Source organism: Montipora foliosa, chromosome 3 (assembly GCF_036669935.1).
Source record: "Montipora foliosa isolate CH-2021 chromosome 3, ASM3666993v2, whole genome shotgun sequence".
Lineage (NCBI taxonomy): Eukaryota > Metazoa > Cnidaria > Anthozoa > Scleractinia > Acroporidae > Montipora > Montipora foliosa.
Genome location: NC_090871.1, coordinates 61,225,766 through 61,247,874, shown reverse-complemented (window position 1 = coordinate 61,247,874; position 22,109 = coordinate 61,225,766). Strand labels below are relative to the sequence as shown.

General features: G+C 36.2%; 1 protein-coding gene across 7 annotated transcripts in view; it reads right to left on the bottom strand.

The window, feature by feature from the left end:
* Window positions 1–22,109, bottom strand: part of LOC137997868 (pleckstrin homology domain-containing family G member 5-like) — a 58,333-nt gene that overhangs the window by 25,508 nt on the left and 10,716 nt on the right. For 4 of the 7 annotated variants that reach the window (XM_068844177.1, XM_068844176.1, XM_068844175.1 and 1 more), the window contains exons 2-8: window positions 17,825–17,854; window positions 17,046–17,116; window positions 7,203–7,323; window positions 5,926–6,025; window positions 1,971–2,064; window positions 1,057–1,154; window positions 389–525 (exon numbers count right to left, since the gene is read on the bottom strand). In XM_068844177.1, the coding sequence (XP_068700278.1) occupies window positions 389–525; window positions 1,057–1,154; window positions 1,971–2,064; window positions 5,926–6,025; window positions 7,203–7,323; window positions 17,046–17,116; window positions 17,825–17,854 (651 nt within the window). Of the gene's footprint in view, window positions 1–388; window positions 526–1,056; window positions 1,155–1,970; window positions 2,065–5,925; window positions 6,026–7,202; window positions 7,324–17,045; window positions 17,117–17,824; window positions 17,855–18,173; window positions 18,548–22,109 lie in introns of those variants that run through there. The other 3 variants (XM_068844180.1, XM_068844179.1, XM_068844178.1) reach the window with 1 other exon arrangement.

Sequence of the window (22,109 nt, the reverse complement as noted above, 5' to 3'; positions counted from 1 at the left end):
AATAACCCTTTACCCATTGAAATAATATACCTATGAAATAAGCTTGAATTTAAGAATCACTGCAGCAGTAAAAAACATAAGTAGGCATTGAAAAGAGTGCAAGATATGGTTACTCGTAAAGAGCATGCAATTTTACTTTGGGTTGACTTTCATCCAAATTTTGATCCCTTACTTAGTTTCTGAATAGAAAAATGCTAAAAACAACTTTGTTCATGATGTTACAGAAATACTATAATACAACTATATGTAAAAGAGTCAATCTCTAAAGTTTCTGTTTGAAAGATTAGCAACACAAGGGGCTTTTAAAGTCAAGGCGGATTCCTCAAAAAACAATCGAAGGCATGTTTAGAATATGAATTTAAAACTAAAAGGACACTTGACCCTGTACCTCTCACATGAAGAACATTCCCGCCCAGCGGGAAGGTGTCAAAGGCCAGTGGTAAAGGAGTATTAGATGAATCAAGGAATACGGAATGAGTTGAAAACGAAAAATCTTGTGCTTCAAACAATGGCTCAATGGAATCCCTGTATAAATAAAACATAAACCTGTTAGGAAGCAGCTGCTGAGAGCACAATATTTCCCATGCCACTTGTTAAACTTAGCTGACTTGTACATTTCTTCTTGTATTTGCTTCTACACCCAAGGTTGTCAAAGGAAGCTGGAGGTCTTGCGAAAACTCAGATGGAACATTCATTAATGAATAATGCCTCATTGGGGCTTTTTTAAAAAAATTACCACACAGCCTAATTTTTAAAGGCAAGTTGACAGCACCTCCTATCACACACAGTGAACACTCTAAAGACATTCATTATGCAATATACTTGAAGGAATTGCATTTTTTGTCTAGAACAATAAGTAAATTTCTTGGATAGCTAGCGTATCGACAAAACTTCAAAGGTCTTAAAAAGAGGACAACTTCACGCTCAACAAAACAAGACAATTCTGTGAATGAAAAAGTGAAATAGAAAAAGAAATTGATGAAGGAGCAAAGAACAGATAATAATAATAATGTTATTATAATGACTTTTAAAGAATTTTAGAGAATATCTTCTTACTTGAGGGATTTCCCACTCAGAGCAGGTATCATGTCCATACGAAATTCTCCAGTTTTTCTGTCAAAAAACTTAATACTTATAAAGTCTCGCCTGGCATCCTGAGGAAAAAAAAAATATGGATTTACATAAAAATTCATGTCAATTAAAAATAGTCCGTAAACATAACACAGAAGATTCTATCACCTCTACGGAAAACTGATGAGAGTACAAATAACCCTTGTTCAATTAGGCACTGGTTCCAAATTACTGTAAGCCCCAATGGCATTTAATTAAACCTTTAAAAAAAGTCCAATAACATTCTAATCTTTGTCCCCATATTGTTTGCATGGAGTACCTTGCTATACCATATTTTCCATGATAGCAAAAAAGACCACAGAATCTCTCTGTTTTTTTACTACCGGGAAATCTGATCTGACCCAGGTTTTGCCTGTTTTTGATTAATTAGACAAACAGCTAAAAGTCCAAGGACAGAAATATTAAAAATGTAAATAAATTATGCAAAACCTTGGCAACAAACAAAATGGCTCATATCCTTCTCCTTACAAACAAAACAAACTGGGAGATTTTTATTGATAATGACATGGGAATTTTGTTTTAAATCCAAGGATGGGAATTTGAAGAATGTAAATAGAAATACCTCCTTAAAGCCAGACCCTAAGGGCAGGATAGCACAACTCATTCTCTTTACAGTACATATCAAAGAAAGTAAATTGCAGACAGAATGATTCACATTTTAAGTTCATGATGATAACTTAATTGGGTTGGTGTACTCTGGTAGATCCACATGTTCCTGTAAAGAGTCAAAGCTAAGAGCTTCTGATACTCAGGTCACTCATTAACAAAATAATGTACTGCATGGTCAGGCCCAATATCAGTTTATCAAATAAGGAACAAATTTTGTTGGATGTACTCACATCAGTGTTGTGTCTCCTGGGTTTACGCTTGCTTGCCGCCGCATTCAGCCTAAACATGCGCTTTCCTGAAGAATATCCCCTGTTCTTTTTATCTCTTTAGGAAAAATATAACACAAAATAAGTTCTTTTTGCAGTACAATAAAGATTGGTTAAACTCTTTTATAAGCTACACAAAATAAATTATTGAACCTTACAATGCAGCTTGTGGTGTAACATGAATCAACAGCATCATTCAACTGTATACATGGGTCTGGCCAAAACATCCACAGCCGATCGCATTTGAATCTATTTCTTGGTTACGTAACCTCTTTTTGTTAGGTCAAGTAAAATTTAATGGTGATATTCCCATGGGGATATGCCAATTAGCTCCAGCTGACAATTGTTAGAAATACTTACAAGGGAGCATTTCACCACAGGCAATCAACTGGAAGGGACATGAGCTGACTGATTACTTCAACACTGGCAAAATGATCCGTCAAGATTAATTATGAAGTGTGAGTTCCATGAAGGTTGTTCAGCCACTTACAACAAAAGGGCTGTCAGAATTACCATCAGAGCAACCTCATTGGTCATGTGAGTAAACTCAAACACAATTGGCCATTTTTGGCCGGAGAATTTAAAGTGGTACATGTAGCTGCACAGTTTGGGGCAAATGCCCAAGCTTTAAGCCCTGAAAAATTTAAATTCATGCTGAACAAGATGTGGTAGGCAAAATTCTCCAACCCATGTTAATAAAACCCATGATCCCAATAATGGAATTCACATGTACATGTACAGACTGTAGTTTTGAGTATTAAATCCATCTCCTTCAGTCAAAACACTTATTCTGGATATACCAATGAGTTATCTGTTTGCATTTTAAGATTGCTTGATAAAACAATGACAATAATTTTCAACAGAAAAGGAATTCTAAACAATCATGCAATGTTAATTACAGCTAGTTTGCAACCTACATGTAGCTACCACAATAGTTTCAAATTACCAGATGAATGCTTTTTATTGTTTCCACATAAAATGGAATGAAATGGAATAAACACATACAGGCTGTACCTGTCCAGACATAAAAGCAATTAGGCGCAAACCTAATTTTGATATCCAAAACCACATGTCCCTTTTATCTTACCATTTCCTACATACCGGTATTTTTAACAATAAGATAAGGGTAAAGGTTAGCGTTATTGTTAGGCCAGGGTCAATGCAGCAGTTTACATGTATCCTTACTGTACTCCAGGAGAAGCATTTTGGGGACACTTTTCATGTGACCTTTATTATGTCTGAATTCCCAGACACGAGTGATGTTGAAGATTGATGTTGAAGATGGCGAGAAGAGCAAGTGGATGCTTTACAACACTTATTGAAATCCATGTGCATCTACAGTAGTTACTTGCATTTCTCGTAACCCAAGCCATGACACAGTTCCTTTAACTAACTAATATTAGTATAATTTTCAGCTGTGAATGTAAGAATTAATTTCAGTGTTTCATTCACTGCGCTACCCGGTGAATATAACATTTTGGAGGCGCGGCTGCTAAGCCAATCAAGCACTTTTTGTGCCTTTTTATCTTGTTTTAGCCCATTGTTTTGCACTTTCTTGATATTCACTGCTGAAAATTACACTAAAACAATTATTCGCCTCAGGCTCAGTAAATATTGGGGAATATTTACCTCAACTATGTCTTGGTAAATATTCACCAAATATTCACTTCGCCTTCAGCGAATAATTGTTAAATATTTGGCTTTTATCAACCCATTCCCTCCTAAGAGTTAGGGGGTATTTAAACAAAACCAGGACGAACTCAGACCTGCATGAATCCGTATCAGTCTCCATAATTTCTTTTTATGCATTTACATGAGACCGGCCTGACAATGAACTCAGACAGGTCTGACTTTGTCTCAGTTTATGGACTGAGAGGAGAAATTCTCATACCGGTTCTAGTTCGTACCGGTCTCAGAAATTTCAAGCCTGGATGCTTTTCAGTTAGCCCACATATTTTTTAGACAAGACATGTCATTTCATCCTGAAACCAGGGCCCAAGCATTAATTTTCATCTCTGTTTCACGTAAACGGCTAGCTGCACCAGTAAAAAAAATTCATAACAGTCTGAGAACTTTTGTCCTGGTCTCATGTAAATACCCCCTTACACTTAGAGATTTTACCCTCCTCAACACCAGACAATTCAACTCACAAATCAGGGACAGTTCATGGGGCAAAAGGCTTATACAAAAACTCTGGGAACCAGCCCACCATACAGGAAAATAGGGGAGGACCAGAGGCAAGTCACGTGCCACACAGAAGGATGTGGAGCAAACAAGTACATAAGAACTCAGAGGCGTGCAATGCTAAGAGAAGAATGGATGGAGGGAAACAATCCAACTGTCCCAAGTTTGAGTTGACTGAGTAACCCTTACATTGTCCTCCTGCAGGGCTCGAAAAAGAACACCGTATGGTCATCCGGAACAATTGCCCTCGGGCGAGTAACTTTCTTCCCTTACTTGTCCCAAGGGGAAGATTCCAGGCAAGCCGTCCGCTGACTAAAGTTTTGATGACGATTTTGAGAAGAAAGGGTAAATTTTAGGCTCAAGGGTAATCAAGTGTTTAGATGAAGCTTGACGAAAATTACAACTTATAGCGTTGTTTTGTTGATTGCATGACGCGCGCTCACGGCTCAGAAGTGGTTGCCTAGCATGTGATCAAAATCTGCCCAGAACCAATTTCTTTCCAGGATTAAAAATAGCCGCTTTGGGCACGAAAACGCTCTATTTATTTCTTACAATTTTAGCAATTTTCTGCAAGCATTTTCCAGTTTCTCTGTACAAAACTTAACTCAATAACGATAATCAAAGCGGTAGAAATTGTACACGAAAAGAAGTTGCTTATTTCTACCAGGAAGCCAGCATTTTTGATGCTAAGATCCAGGTACAAGTTTGCTATTGATAACATACTTGGGTGCTGCCGCATGAAATGAATAAGTGTGAAATGGTAAATGTGTCATCAAAATACTTTCAGAGTTCCCAGAAGACAACTTAAAATAGTTTTTCTTTCAAACGAAGACGTTGACTGAAACTACTTTTCTTTCACCCAAATGAAAAAGTCTGCTCTCGCTGGCTTTCCAAATTTGACACTGTGCCTGTGTCAAAACTGAATTGGGAAGGTGATCATGACTAGTTGTAAATTCTGTATGTTATAAATTTCTCACGCTTCTCTTTACAATGATTTCTTGGAGCTAGACAAGATGCAGGTGAACATTGAAGGAGCCTAAGACAATCTTCTACAAATTGAAAATTTTGATTCAAGGCTATATAGAGTAGCTGAAAATGTAGGGTACACACTACTTCAATGTGATTATAACAGTGTTCATCGATGTTAATTATTACAAACCGAACAACTTCATAAAAGCAGAATATAATGGCATAAATTAAACATGAAAGTGATCAGTACTAAGAGGACTACAGTCAAGATGGGTTTATTACATTAATTAAAACATGCCTGTAGTATGACTTCCATTTTTGGGTTCATGAATTACTAATGAGTTTGAAAACTTGGGCAAGTGGATATTTAATAGTGCCCTGGGCAAGGAAAATTTTAGGGTGCGTTCGATTGCGAAATCCGGATTTAGATCTTAAAATATGGATCGTCGGATTTCCAATCGAACACAAAATCTGAAAACGGATTTTGTCGCAGATTCACTAATAATTAGTGAATCTGCGACAAAATCTGTGTCGGGTAAGGATTTCAAATTATTAACAAAATCCGTCGCGAAATCTGTTTTCGGATTTTGCGTTCGATTGGAAATACGAAGATCCAGGTTTTAAGATCTAAATCCGGATTTCCCAATCGAGCGCACCCTTAGAGTTCTTGCCCAACAGGCAAGGTGGAATTCAAATAATTATTTTTCGAGCCCTGTCCTGTATCACATCTCCATACACAGCAGCTAATGTAATAATCAAAACTTACACTTTATTATTAGGCTCAGATTCTACATCATCTTCATTTCCTGAATCTGAGCCTGCAGAATGGCTTGATGGTGTCCTATACAACACAGAACTTGGCCTCTCTGTAAAGAAAGAAAATAAGTGGTCCTGCAGGGCTTGAAATTAAAAAAAAAATCCAGTCGCAATTTTGAGAAAAGATATAAAAAAATTAGTCACAATTTCAGAACTTTTAGAAGCAAAGCCGTTGTGCAAATGTGACTGTATTGGTTGCAATTTCAAACCCCGTCCTGTAGTGTAGCACTAAAGTATTAAAAGGCATCAACCTCATAGTCAACCCATTTCCCAACTCTTCTTGGTTGAAAAAAACTATGGTCATTAAACTTGCCAAGAACAAAGTCACTCTGATCTAATGGAAAAAATTATTGAATACTTCCAAGGAAAGGAACCTACACCAACTGTACCAAATTATGACCTTTGAACTTTATTTTAAGTGCCCCTGTGATCAAAAAAACCACTTCCTTTTTTCCTTCAGATTTTGAAAGTGTTTGCTTAACACCTGACTGACAAAATTTTGAGCTTTGATTTTTATCCAAAGGCCGTTTACTTTGAGTGTAAGTTTTGGATTTCACGGTCCGCCATTACTCGCGTTCAAAACTGACCGATTGGACCTCAGACGGTTGGATCCAGGGAAACGTGACGTCAGAGGCTCACTAGCTTAAAATTTCAGCGTGTAAACGCAGCTTATTATATATGCAAAGCGTGAGTTTAAAAGTCTGAAAGCCCAAAACTTCTGTGCTGCATATTAATTCTGCGGCGTATACACGTATTGCATTCTTAAACTAGTGAGCCTTTGACGTCATTTTCTCCTCAATCCAGCTCTCTCAAGAACATAATGTTCGTAATGGCGAACCATTAAATAGGAAAATTCCAGTTAAAATAAAGAGGTGTCTTTTTGAAATCAAGGCTTAAAACTTGGGTCACTTGTTGTTTTGTTAACATAGTTTTGAAATCCAAAGAAAAATATGAATTGATTTTTGGTCACAGGGGCACTTTAAGTGTCAAGTGTTTATACATGTAGTTGGGGACAGTGTACATATAAACTCCTAGCAAATCGTAGTTTTTGAGGGGAAAACCGGAGTACCCTCTTGGAGCAGACTAGAGAACCAACAAACTCAACCCATGTGTTACCCTGGAAATTGAATGCGAGACACATTGGTGAAAGGGAGGTGATTGCACCGCCGCGTTATCCCTGCTCTAGGTCTGGCAACAGTTACTTGCCTTGCTTCAAAGGAATCTTACCAGGTAAATCGAATCTAGCATGGTTTGCAAAAGCACCCAAGTGATGAACTTCATCACATCTTGAGCAAAGTAACAGAGGTTTGTCATCGTTCTTGTCTTGACAGTCTTCATGGTGACAAACCTGTGAACAGAAGAAACAAAACGTTACACAAAACAAAACTTAACCCTTTCCGTGCTAAAAGTCTGTAATGCTTGCTGATTTTAGTCTTTCTAAAGGGTTCTTACAGGGTTCATACTCTTTTAAGCACTTCGAACTCCATGATTTTTCATGACTTTTTCCATGACTTTCTCCAGCTTTCCACGCCCTTAAGTTTAGCTGTCACGCAAGAAAACTTTAACTTTCAAAACTATCCTTATTTTAGGATCATATTACTCAAATCAACTTTATAAATTAACAACCTCTAAGTCTTTCTGCTAAACTTCCCATTGTTTGATAGAAACTCGACTTTATTTCATTTTATCCTTGCTTTGACACTGCAATGATTAATTTACCATTAATTTTATAATAAGGCAGTATAATATAATTATAATTATTGTAACAGTTATCATTATTATTATAATTATGATTATTCTAATTTTTTATGACTTTTCATGACCAACCACTAAGTAAAAAGACTTCCCAGGCCTGGAAAATGAAATTCTTAAATTTCATACATGTAATTATAAGTTTCCACATTTTCCATGACCCGTACAAACCCTGTTTTGCTTGTCAACAAGGGCAGTACGTTTCAGGATGAAAGAGCTAACAACATCTAGAACCCTCCTACACGTCATTGTACTTCACACTTGAATCAGGTCAGCTCTAATAATATTTAAGAAATAGAAAACATGTACCATCTTTCTATCGAGTTATAGAAACACGAGTGAAAGTTTGGGAGAATGAGAAATGCTGTGGGAACACAAGCCGCAGGCGAGTGTTTCTACAGCTTTTTCCAGTTCTCCCAAACATTCACTTGTGTTTCTATAACTCGATAGAAACACGGACTACATGTTTTCTATTTCTTTTAGAAAACAACGCGACGAGAAAAAGGAAAACAACTTGTGCACTCTAATTATCAAAATGTAAATTCCCTTTGCTCGCGTCATCACTACGTCAACAGCTTGTGCTAGTTCTGTCTCTCCAGAGTTATAGAAACACAATTTTTAACCAATCAGCGTGCATATTTTCTTAGCACTGTTTTCTAACATTATGAAGAGTTCTATGGATCCACAGCTCTTGCTGTCTCTGCTCCAGAACTTTGAGACAACTTGTGCCTTTGAAAATCGAAACGCAAGACCTAATTTTACTAGATTATTATTCTTAGTGACAACGGGTTTTCACAGAGTTTCAGCAGATCAGAGCAGATAATAATAAGTATTAATGCTCTTTTAAAAAGGGTTCTTCCCCAACAACTTACAAAAATAAGTAAAGAACTATATCTAAAAATGTACGTACTATAATATGAAACTATAATAAATATAATAAAACATAATAGACGCATTTAAAAGTTGTATAAAACTGTGTAGGCTTTCACATTTAGAAATTTCTTCAGGGAGCGTGTTCCAGCATTTCACCGCTCAATACATAAGAGCGCTGACCGGCAGCTGTATTGAACGCTGGGATGTCTAACTTGTTCTTACATGTATTTCTACAGTACCGCTCAGAATTAACCTAACATGGAACGCGTCCAGTGGAACCACAAGAGAACAGAGCTGGAACGGATTCGGAACGGGTATAGAACGGATATAGAACGGATAAGAGAACGGAAATTGAACGAATATGTAACGCATTCCGTTCAGCGTTCCCTGTTAGGTTAATTCTGAGCAGTACTGTAGTGTTTCTCCCATGAACAGAAGCATGTGTATTAAGGCATGAGCTAAAATACTTGGGGGCTAATCCCCCAGCAGACCTGGATAAGAGCTATAAAAATGGTTCTTGTTATTACCAACAGTAGAAACGTTTATATGCAGTTATAACAGTATGAGGTGGTGCATAAGCGTAACCCATTGACTATATATATTCATGTAAATAAAATCTCTCTCATTACTTTTACATTTTGCTTTTGCTGTCTCTGCTCCAAAACTTTGTAACAATTTTTGTTTTTTTTAATCGCAACTTCAGACCCACGTGCTTTTTTGCTACATAAATTATTATTCTCAATTAATTGATAAGCTTAGTGACAACTGCTTCTTTTAGACTCAGAGCAGATCAGCGCAGATTAAAATAGCTAAAATACTCTTTTAACTATCATTAGCAAACAGAAGGACTGAAAAGTACTTCTGGATACAAAGTAGATTTCATTGAGAGGAAAATATTGACAAAAAATGTTTGAATCACCTTGTAAAGAAGAGCAAAAAAATGAAAGGGAAGTTTTTAAATAATTGGCTTAACTCAAGTTTTAATTGGATTAAATGATTATGCATTCAATTTGTGCAAAATCTGAACTGGCAGCCAGATCACTTGACTCACATAATGAGGAACATCAGGCAAAATAAAGAGCAAATAAGCCAAGTTTAATAGTGGTCTTAACAGAAGTGTTAATTGGATCACATAATTTATTATACATCCAATCATCATAAAATCCAGGCTCAAGTAGAACATTGTCTGGACAATGACAATTCCTCTGATTTCTAAAAAGCAAGAAACAATACTTCAAAAAAATTGCAGTGAAATCCTATGGCAAAAAGAATCATTTTATTGTCCTTAAAAACTGAATCAAAATTGTATTTCAAACTTATGGAGGTTTGTACCAGATATCATCACAATTAACAACAATCTAGTCATTCACTTTGGCCCTTTAGAGCTTTTCTAGAAAAAATTAATGCACTTTAGGTTAGCCTCTGAATTAATGGCATTACTCAATTCACAGTCTATGAACAGTGTATTAGAAAAATAATTTAAAATTGAATTAAGCTGTAAACAAAATTCGCAGTTATTTAAGCTTGATTCTGGAATTGACTAAAATGAGATACAACGAAATTATTGCTTAAGTCATTCATACCACTTGTGTAAAAAAATTAATATCAAAAGTGGACATACACTGAAATACATATATAGTTCACACTTATTGTTTCATCATCAGCATTTATTATGATTTCATGACAAATAAAAAGCATTATTTCTGATCTTGCTGGCTCAGTCATGATAAAGTACCAAGAAAGCAACTTGAACAATTTAAAATAATATAACTCAGCTTGAAAAGCATGCCTTGCAAGTTATTTCTTTATCTTAGTTAATTTGCATTTTAATTGGTTTATTCGCACAAACTAGGCAACTTTTGTTTATCAGCATTCCCATTTAACTGCTGACAGGGTGTTCAAGGATTTGCATACACCTACAGGTCATGATAATACAAGTTTCTTTGCATGGGCATACCAGACAAAAGGCCAAGGCCACTAATCAACCTTTTCTTTGTTCATTTGTCAAGCTGCAATAATTTTGCCCTAGGGTGCATATAAAAAGGCATTTTCAAAAAACAAAAATGGGACCTCTCATGCGAATTGACAAGTCGTTCTGAGGTGTAGTAGCCGTGAAGTCGCCGTCCTTCATTCTTAAGCAGTTTAACTCTATCTGCTATCTCCATTCAGTCGTGAAGGTCACTAGTTTAAAGATTTCTTTGGCCTGTTTAGCTTATGTGCTCACCCGTTCAAAAACATTCTGCAGTCGTGAGAACGACTTTACAACCCGTGAGTCACCCGTGAGCTTGCCACGCGTTCAGTCGTTCACACGACTTTCCTAAGGAATGTTTTCGCTTGAGAGGTCACAAATATCAAGCCATCACTGACTGTCTTTTTTCTTGAACTTAAACAGTATCAACTGAATAACTCAACTTAAATTATCATGCAAAGTCTTATTTTTCCTTTCACTGTTATTTTATTGTGATGCAACTTTACAATGAATTTTTGTATCTCTTCTGCATCATTACATGCACCTAGACTTGTACGACCAGTCATTATTCAAATATCATAGGCAGACATACAGTTTGGTCAAACACTTTCAATCTTTCCCACATGTTTTCACCTTAACATTCTTGAAATAACAGTAATTTAAATTAAAGTTACTTTTTTTTAGCTAGTACATCAAGTTACGCTTCATTTTCTAAAGCAGTCACCCCAAGAAATGGCAGCACAGCATTAATAAGTATAGTTATCAATTATTAATGGTAGTTAGAAATGCATGTATTTGTCTTCATAACTTGCAAGTTATGAATGTAGATCTATGTAGCACTTCGAAATGTCCTTATTCAGGATCTTGCAAGTTACGAATGTAGATGTAGATGTAAATGTACCAAGTTCACGTTCAGCTAAGCAAAAGTCATCTGTTATGGACAATAATTTTCCATTCTGAGCACTTCTAGTTAATACATGTACATAGGAATAGGAATACAATGTAGGAACTTTATTTTCACACGATAATGTTTAAAGCTGAATAGCTTGTGGGGTTGTGCACAAATGAAATGAAATCAAATTAATACATACACGTACATGTATCAAATCATATTGGTTTTTTGAGGACAGGAGAAAACCGGAGTACCTGGAGGAAAACCTCTCGGAGCATAGTAGATAACCAACAAACTCAACCCACATATGACGCTGGATCTGGGAACTGAACCCGGGTCACATTGGTGGGAGGCGAGTGCTCTCAACGCTGCGCCCCCCCCCCCCCCCCTGCTCCCTTTTGTTCTTAGACAGAGAGCGACAAACAAAGGAGAAGGACAACAAAAAGGCAAAGCTCAAAATACACGAACCACTCATAATTATTTTACCCTGAAATACATGTATAGCTTGAAAGGCTTTGAGTAAATTAATGGGAATGGAATGGTAAACAATATTTATAAACAAACTTTCCAATTTTCTCCACAACCCATTTCTTAAACAAAGTTGGCTTTAATTGGCATCTGTGAACTTTTCCCAAGTTGAGGCAAGCTGTAATTTCATCTCACTATCCCAAGTCACGGAAGAGCTAGCCCCAAAAAGATTTGTCTTCTTTTTTTTTCTTCTCTAACGCACTGTCTGCTAAACACTTATGTCTACTCAGAAGTTTGCATCAGGAAAAAAAAAACTACAAACAATGCCGCAGTTTTATTCAAATGATGCTTGCCCATCAGGCAACCCACGACAAGAAAGCGCTAGCACGAAGCGTCGTTCCACCAGCCCCAGGCTATCAGAAAGCCTTTTTGTCACACCCTGTTTTCCAAAGACACCATTCTATGAATTGTTAATGTCTTTACATTCCATGTACATGTGATTGGTAAAAATAAGATTATCTACATTTTGCCCTCATGTGGATTGGAAAGTTCATTTCATTTTATTTTCAGGTCATTTCCCATACATGTAAGAGCATTTCATGCATTGTTGAGATTTTTTGCTTTGCTTAGGACAAAGGTGAGATTGAATGGATAAACAGAGTATCATAACAACAAATATGGAAAACAAACATTCACTGAAAGCAATGCTGACAACTCCCCGACACTTGCATGAAAGATACCTACACTGTAAAATAATTTCAAAATCAGGCAGCATTATTAATTTTGGCTATAGATCAACGTTAAATCTGCAAAAAGTCCTTTCCATTAAGTGATGGACAACTAAAGCATGATCTCCCAGTAAATCCAAATTCTTGGACGTCTGTTGCCAGACACTTCAAGGACCTTTGTCAGCCATTAAAATGTGTGTCCAGATTTCAACATGCGTCCACACGATAGCCACAAAAACAAAGTACACAGCTAGTTAGGCTAATTTCAAAGCATTGTTCAATTGCAGAGAGAAGTAGTTATTATCTTTGAGGGATTCCATCTTCCATTGTCTTGGAATCAAATTAAAAACTGATAGCTCAGATAAAGGGGGTCAGAGTCTTTGAAAGCCTATTCCCTTTATAGTGCAATTTGTCAGGCATGACTAATCCGGTATGTGATGTAATTCTGTAAATTATTGCTTGGGTATGCATAAGGATGCAGAGTTTTTTACAAGTGTACAAAACCCTGAACTCTTTGAATTGCTTAAGGTCAATAATCATTTATTTCTGTAGGTAAAAACTGACCAGTAGTTGACACAACAGACTGATTCTAAAAATGGACATAATTAATTTCATTGATGACATTTATTCCACTTCATGTAAATCAATTTGCAGGTCTGAATGTTAAAAATTTACAATGATTAAAAAACTGATTGGGAATTTGGTTAATTCTACTGATGGCTTTTGTGATTTTGACAGTTCTACCTCGGAATGTATCAATCCAGTTAAAGAGGCCTTTAGTTCTTAATTAAAAATGAGACCAATACTTCAATCTTGAAATATCTAATTATTCACGATCAGCTCTTGTTTTCCTGACTATAATATCACATGACGATTTTCAGTTTCTAATGGTTGTACCTTCACTGAAGCCAAAAACTGACTCAAACATTATTTTACATACCACAGGCTTCATGTTGCTGTTTCAGATCAAAATCAGAGTGGAATCATTTGCACATAAATAGCTGGCAACATACTGGGGTCACTCAGTATCCATTTCTTGTCTACAAAATGACCTCAAACACAGTCTTACTCTGAATAAGGGAACTAGTTGCAAGGAGATAAGAAGCACCACACATCCAATGCTAATACGATAAAACACCAGACACTACCAGAATATATGCGCTGCTTGAGACACAAAATGAGTATTACAACATTCATCCCATGGTAAAAAAAAATTCAGCTGTCACGTCAATTGATTTTTTTAGTCACGTGAATCAAACCAAGTTTAGGCTGTATCTAAAAGCATAGATCAAGGCTTTAATTTTTTTTTTTTGACTTCAGTCAGCATTAAATTTAATTCATGGAAAGTTCTAGAAAATGCTTATAATTAACAAAAAGATGGTCTATTATATAATTTCTTCTTCTCGTTCAATCCAATTCATATTGCTCAACTACCTTTAAAATATATCAAAGGATGCCCTGAAAGGAAACTTATAGAATGCTTATAGAATGCTCAAATGCCATTTTGTGTTTACTGTAACCATGAAACGTGCCATTGGTACACGAACAAGACAAATTGGTGAGTTCACAAAACCAGCTCAGCCACAAAGGTCAAAGAGCTAGCCAAAACCACGTGAAATTTCATAAAGACTTGACTCAACTGTACATGTACATGTATTTACTACTAAAACAAAGAAAAAATACAAAATGCTTGCTTCCCGCAAATAGTATTAGCTTTTCGAGGCGGGAAGCGATAGCAAAATGTTGTCCTTACAGCTTGTCAAGTTTGAATGAAATAAAAGAGAATAAAATGAAACTGAAAAGTAGCCACAAAAATATTAATATAAGTTGCAGTTAAGTATAGATAGCAATACATATATATATATATAACAATATTAGAAGATGGAACTTGGAGGTCTTTGTAAAGATATTGAACAAAATGATTTCTGACGGCTTAGTTGCAAAACTCAATGCCTCAACCAATCAAACAAATTAAAAAGACATTATGACCTACATGTACAATGTAGCAGGTGTCAATAGCCGTTACCAAATTAATGAAAAAATACCTTTAAGACCTGCTATCTGTTTGTTAACTTATTGAGGTAAATTATGCCACAGAATGAATGACTTGTACAATACCTTCCAGTAAAGGTATTTATAGAACTGCCTTTTAAACAATGCACTAAGCTATGGTCTTCAAGATAGCCATCGACTGGGGTCAAACTTCATTTCAAAGGACAATGATTAACAACTATTTTGGCACCAAGAGTCAAGTTTAAGCCATCAAAAATTGGAGACAGACTCATGAGGGATTAAGATAATCAAAGATATCAAACAAATGAGGTCACAGATTAACTTATCAGACAACATCACAAAACATTAAAATTCACATGATAGTATACACAAGATTTATGCAATGTGCACCAATATTGATTTTATTCACTTTGGATAACACAATGGGGAGAGCTCTTGTCTTCATTTGGAAACACAAGAATCAGTAAAATGGTACAGGAATTTTTATCAGAAAATCAGGAGCCTCTAGAAGTACCTGTACTCCACATTTTACAAACGAATTTTCCAGAAAATGACTGTTCCATTTGGCACTTAACCAAAGTTTCTGGGATTTTTGGCTGAATGGTTACTAAGCACAGCCCTCGTCAACACTTGACAGTTTCATCTCATATCTCAATGTCCTAAAAACTTTCCATGCCTCATAAGCTATTTTTAAACTACAAAAAATAAAATTCCATTAACCTGAAAAATTAAGTCTAAACAAAAAACAAAGTTAAGCCAACATTTCAAGGCTCATGCCTTGAAAGGTTCTCCTCTTTTGAGATAATAGAAACCTTTTGACGGCAATCTTGCAATGGCATCACTTAATAGTGGTATTTTATTGCCTAAACAATGGTTCCACAAGTGCATATTCCTTTTTATTATCCACAAATATTAAACCTGAAATAATCAAACCTTAGGTTTTAAGGAAGACATGAACATGCAGTGCCAAATTTGATTTCTTTCTTAGCTTGAGCAAGGTTCTGCCCATTTCATAGTGTGGTTAGTTTGTATTTATGAAAGAGTTTCAAAGCCATCACTTTGGAGTTTGGTACAGAAATAGTATGAAACTAATTATTCACATTTCTGGGCATATCTAAACCCTTAAACTTACAGTCTTAAAATTAAATCATGTTTTTCTTAATCCTGTCGTCTTAGATTGTTATGTCCCTACAGAAGAAAATTTTCTGGTACAAGAAATTCAAACTGCTTGATTCCCTAGTCCACTAAATTTAAAGCCTCTCTGTAGAATTGACACAGTAGATTCCACTATACTAGTCTTGCTTTCTTTCTCTGTTTCTTTATTTCTTTTGTTCGTTATTACCTTTCAATTTTGCCCTCACAACTGCATAACCTTATGACTGTACAGTGAGGGAAATTTGTTCAAAACGAGATGCTCTCTTTGTTATGATCCCTTCTTAATTCTCATTGCTTAGATTGAGATTTAGTGGGAAAGATGTTTGGAGAATTTTCTGATTAATCAAATACTGTAGGTTCAATAAGAATCAATGACAGTTTTCGCTGGGTTCATAATCTTGGAAGGGTGACAGCTGTATAAAACATTCAAACTTCTTAGCACCTTCCTTCAATATAATTAATATAAACAGTATCACAGGAAAAGAACTGCTAAAAACCTGTTTCCTAGCACAGGCTTTCTCCAAAAAAGTAACAATAAAACTGGATACTTTCATTGTGTCTTTAAATAAGACAAAAACCTGCAATTCATTATGTTAGTGTACTTTATTTTAAAATAGATATAGCTGGGTTTCGCTTCCCAAAAATCTTTTTGGTTTCATTGACAGACCCAATAAAATTGAACTTCAGATTTTTGCAATTTATTCGTGTTTCAAACATTTCAGGATGAACCTTTCTGAATAAAGTTTCAAACTTTTTTTTAACGTAAAACAAAATCGTCTTCTTTGTGGCTGACAGTGACCTTAACACACTGAAATTAGGTAATGCATGTTAAACGGAAAGATAAAATCATATCTTCTGTAAAAGTGTGGCCTTTGAAGGTGCGACAACCAAAATTCCCACACGAATTCCGGAGAGGAACAAAAAGAATTTCGTCCACAGAGGTCAAAAATGAAAATTACACAAACAAAAAAATTAACTACAGTTTCATTTAATTTATCGTGAAATTTCTTAAATTTAGTCAGGTCAACCTTCAGGTTTTAGAAATACTATCGATAAGATCAGAGCTACACTTAAATTGGACCACGAATGACCTCAACATTCAAAGCCACATGTAAACATGCATGTAAATTTGAATTCTTCGTAGGGACTCCCAAAAAACGTAAATCTTAATCACGTACAGACCTGACAGTTTAAAAACAAAACACAATGACTTGTTTTACCTTGACTGCATCTTCCTTTTCTGTTAAGAGGTTGCTGGCACACAACTTTCCTTGACAAACTCTATTCCCGTCTACAACAAGAAAACCGGCAGTTCAGCTGAGGTTGTTATTATGGACGCCTTTGCAATACACACAGCCTCTAATTGTGTTAAGTGTACTTTGATACGAAATTTTGGAACATGCTGAGAATGGTTGCACGAACAAACCTTAATTAATCACGCCAGCCGAAACTACACTCAGCTTGGGCTTCGTTGAATCGTGGAATTGCCGATGGCTTCCATTTCGATTCGATCAACTTACACGTTTGCATTTAGAGGTCAACGAGAGTATAAATACCAAAATTAGCAAAACTGATCTTAATTGCAACTCAACGATAGCTCCTTTTGTCCCAAGACCTCCAAAAAGTACTGTATAGAATCAAAGGGAATTATTCACTCACGCGCCCATTTTTCCTTTTCACCCCCAACATGACTTAGGTTAAGCGCACGTCTCTTTCTCTTCGGTCGAATAGCTCCGAAAATTATCGGTTCCATCAAGATAACTTTCTTAAGGAATATAACTTAAAGTAATTATCCGTCGTAAAGGAAACTCCAAAGATTTACGAAACAACGGACATACGTACAAACTTTCCCTACAAAATGTAAATACACATAACTAATACACTATTTCTTCTAGTGCCACTTTCATTATGTACAAACTTCGCAGAAATCCGATAAAGTCATTCTATGACACTGCATTAGTTAGGTAAATAAATAAATAAGAGTTGGTAACTGTCCTACCTTTTCCATAATGTTCCAACTCATCCCGACCTAGCAGAGAAATTGTGAAGTGCTATGTCAGTTTTAAAGTGATTGCCATGAACCACAGGCCCAACACGACATAAATTCGTGTATAAACAGACAAAACTAGTGCGAAATGATCGAAAACCCTGGATTTATTTCATTTAGGCGACTTAAAACCGTCCTAAAAGCCCCATCTAAAAGGAGAATATCTTTAAACACGAGTCTATCGCAGAGATATCGCGGTTTTAACAAATATGACAACTTCAATAGCCAAACAGTCTCGACGTGAAAACTTTTACATAACAAGATGAGGTCAAGCGAAGGGTTTCATAGAAACCAAGCTCACCGATTTCGGGCATATCGTCACAATCGTATCCTATACTCGACTTCCGATGTCATTCCTTGCACAGTGAAAATAAATCAATCAAAACCGGTTTGTAGGAAGGAAAATCGTTGCCAATGAAATACGGGAAACTTTGAATCGTCCGCTGGCTCTGTGTTCTTGTCGCTATTAAATGTCTAGATCATTGTAGATTACAAAGTGAAATTCGAGCTTTTTGCACGTGCTCGAACGGATTCAACTGGAACGGTCAATCGAGGATTGATGTCTTGTCCACGTTCCAGTGCAAAGTGTTGATTAACTTGAGAAAAAAGAGTGAAACACAGTCAAATTCATCACAAGATTCCCCCATGCAAATTGTGAACAACAGTGAGATAGGCCCGCGTGGTGACGTCAAATAAATTCGGCTCGAGAACAACCAATCAGATCACGAGCCGAACACTTCATCAGACTGGTCTTCGACAACACACAGCAGATACTGGTTTCCATGAGAGCAAATAAAAAACTTGAGCTCTGATTTCCGATGAGAAAGAGAAAATGAAATTGCCACGGCGAGCACGAGTATTTTTTCCATGATCAAGTCCTCGATGTGAATGAAATACTGATGACAAAAAAGAAAGCCATAATTTCTGCTTGACCAATTCTGACACGTCACATAAAAAATTATATTCCAAACAAAGCTGTTAAAACGTTCAAAAAAGGGCTTCTCAATCACACTCCTTAAAACAGTGTATCAAAGTTAAGACATTAAATGTATACGTGTTGTTATTTACTTATCAAAAATATTCCTTTGCCCGCTTGAATTCGTGTTTTTATATTTCGTCCTGTGAAGGATTAAAGGATTTCAATAGCCACTTTTAAGAAGTATTGTTTTATCGAAAAAAAGAGCTTTAAAGAAGCATTGTCTTTAGGCAGACAGCTTTGATGAGTTTCGAACCAAGCACTGGAGCAAACCACCTTCTGCTTAACGTCGGAGTAATGATATCAGCGGCAAAAAAAATTGATAAGTGACCACAAGAGTTCGCAAAAGGCGAATAATTACAATGTAAGCACCCCATATTATTTCGACGGGGGTAATTTCGCAGAATGTTAATTTTACCAAGTGTGCAAAGACTGGAACAAGGAACATATACAGACGTATTACTGTATTAACTTTTCGTTAATTAGTGTTTCTTGTCCTAGCAAAACATACTGTAAGGATCAAGCCTCTCTTGAATTTACGTCAGGTTGCTAATGCTTATACTTGTGCGTCACTTACTAGGATCAAGAGAGGATGCATTGGATGCCTCTCTTGCGGGGATCTAATGCATCTAAGTATGCATCTATTCATTGAATCTACAACAGATTATGTAACTCAACTCTCCACGGGAAAGAACACATTCCCTTAATTTTCTGTCGCGGAAAATTCAAATCAGGTCAAAAGCAGGGAAAAACGATTTAACCTATTAACCGTAATACGTATATCGATTCGGCCTGAACGAAAACAATTTCTTCTATCCACCCACAATTAAAACGAGATAATATAGATAAATTATCATAGAATATTATTAAAGTAAAACTTAACTTTAAACCATGATAATTTTTAATCATTTCGAGGGGCTTTTGCAAACGCAAAAGTGTATTTTTAGAACAAGTCCAGAATTTCCATCTACGGTTTTGACATGTTTTTGCATTTACAGCTCTTTGCGAAGATGCCGGATTTCATTGTCTGCACTTTGAACTGGGTTGCCAACGGAAATATACAAGTGATCTGAATGTTTCAGGTGTGTATAAGAGACAATTGCTTAAAATTGCCCAGACAATTGCGAGAATCACTTGTATCTTTCAGTTCGGCTATAACCAGCACTTCAAATAAACATTTCTTTCAACGGAAATATTTTCGTTACATTTCCTTGCCGACCGGCAGTTCATGCATGATTAAATGAACTAGAAGATGAGCAAAACAGATTCAAAAATCTTAACCAGCAGGAATCTTTTTTTTTTTTTATAAACACGACTTCTAAGTGTTTTTTCTCTTGTTTGTCTTGAGCAACTTGGACCCGGGATTGGATTCCACTGAGTAAATCTTTTGACCTTGGCAATACAAATCAATGATTCATTAACAAGTTTTTTTTTTCAAGCGCATAAAAACTGCTCGTTCATTTCCGTTCCCCTGGAGGAATGTTTTCATTGGAATCGCTGACAATGGGCCACTTGAACAAACCGGACATAATCCAGCAAAGGTGGAGTCAAAATAATGATTAACGAAATCACCCTTTTCCGTAAATGATCTTTGGATATAAGGCACCTTTAGTTTAGTTGTGGACAGTGAAGAAGACAAATAGATAAAATCTAACGAAAGCAAATATTAGTATTAGACGAGAGGCCATTGAACGGAAAAACAGCCTTTCGGAACCTGATAAATGTTTGTACATCGCGTATACGAGAACCGAAGCAGAGCCGCATTTATGGAAGCCTAGTTCTCTTTCTTGTAAACTAACTGTACACGACAATTTAGGTACTTGCTGAAGCAAGAAATGGACACTTCACTGCTGTTTGGTATTTTTTTTTTTTTTTATCGGAAAGCTCCCATTATTTTGATAAGAATTGATAAGGAAATCAGGCAAATCAGGGAGACTTCAAACTATTCCGAGGCCATTTAAATAGCAGCAAAAATGTTGAGAAAGAAAGAAAGATAATGAAAACAATAATTTGTTCGTTAGCCTCGCTTTGGCTTTTTCTTTAATATTGGTGTATATTGAACCGAAACGACACAAAGAGAACTCGCAATTTCATTTCATTGCAAAAATCATTATCATCGGTTTTTCATTGAGTTCATAGCATGTTTTGGTGTTTTTCTTAACACTGTGTGTAAACTGAAAGACCTTAGACAGCAATGACTAGAACCAGGTTGCTGACCAGCGGTTTTCGTTAAAACAATGGTTTGCTGAGGCTGCTCAGTCTCGCGGGCTCAGAAAACCGGTGATTGAGTTGTTTCTTTGCAAACCCTGGTGACCAATCTTCTCTCCAAGCATGTAAATAAACACCAGGATCACGCCCCATTAAGCCCAGGACTTGTTGATAAGTGGGTTATTAATTACTGCAGCCACCGGTTGTCGACTGTTCCCAATCGTTTTATTTAATTTAGCTTAAAGGCTGGTTTGTTTCTTGCAATCATAGGGAAAATGGCAGCAAAATGTCTGCGAGTGAGAGAATAAAGAACTGTTGTACTGGTTTCTAAAATTCGGACAACCGACTGCAAAGTAGGATTATTGAATCGTGTTGTTTCTCGTCACTTTTGGTTCGTCACATCCCCTTGAGCAATAACACCTTTGAATAGATTTCTTTCCGGTTGAAGTGACAGTTTGGTTTATTTACATAATCGAAATTCATTACGCTTTAATTGTTTTGTCTTGTCCTTTCTACGTATTTAAAGAATAACAGTTGTTAATTTTGATTAACATAGAACTTTCTGGACAAAAACAACAGGCCGTTTTGTCTCTCGTTTTGCAATTGCCATATATGAATAGAGCGGAAATCGACCCCGCGTGATAAGTTTCGCGCCAACTTATGTTGGGTACGTGGCTTTACTTTACGACAGAAAAATCAACACAAATTGTCAGGGGCACCCAACGAGATTATAGTTCAATACCACTTTAACTTAGCATTGTTAAACGTAGTTTAGTAATTAAAAGGGTAGATATAGGCATATTATTATCCCCTAAATATTTTTCATCTGTTTGGATTTCCTAGCTGAAAGTCTAATGATCCAAAAATTATAGGGACTGAAAACTTACCTCTTCAAAAATTTCAGCCAGAAAAAAGGGTCCCGTAAATTCTAGGTGACCTTTTTAGGGTAAAAATCCGTTAAAAATGGGCAACTGTACCATTTTTTAGATGTTCGAAAATCCTAGGATGGGCAGGCAAGCAAGAAATTTTACAACAAATGCTCCGAAAATTCTA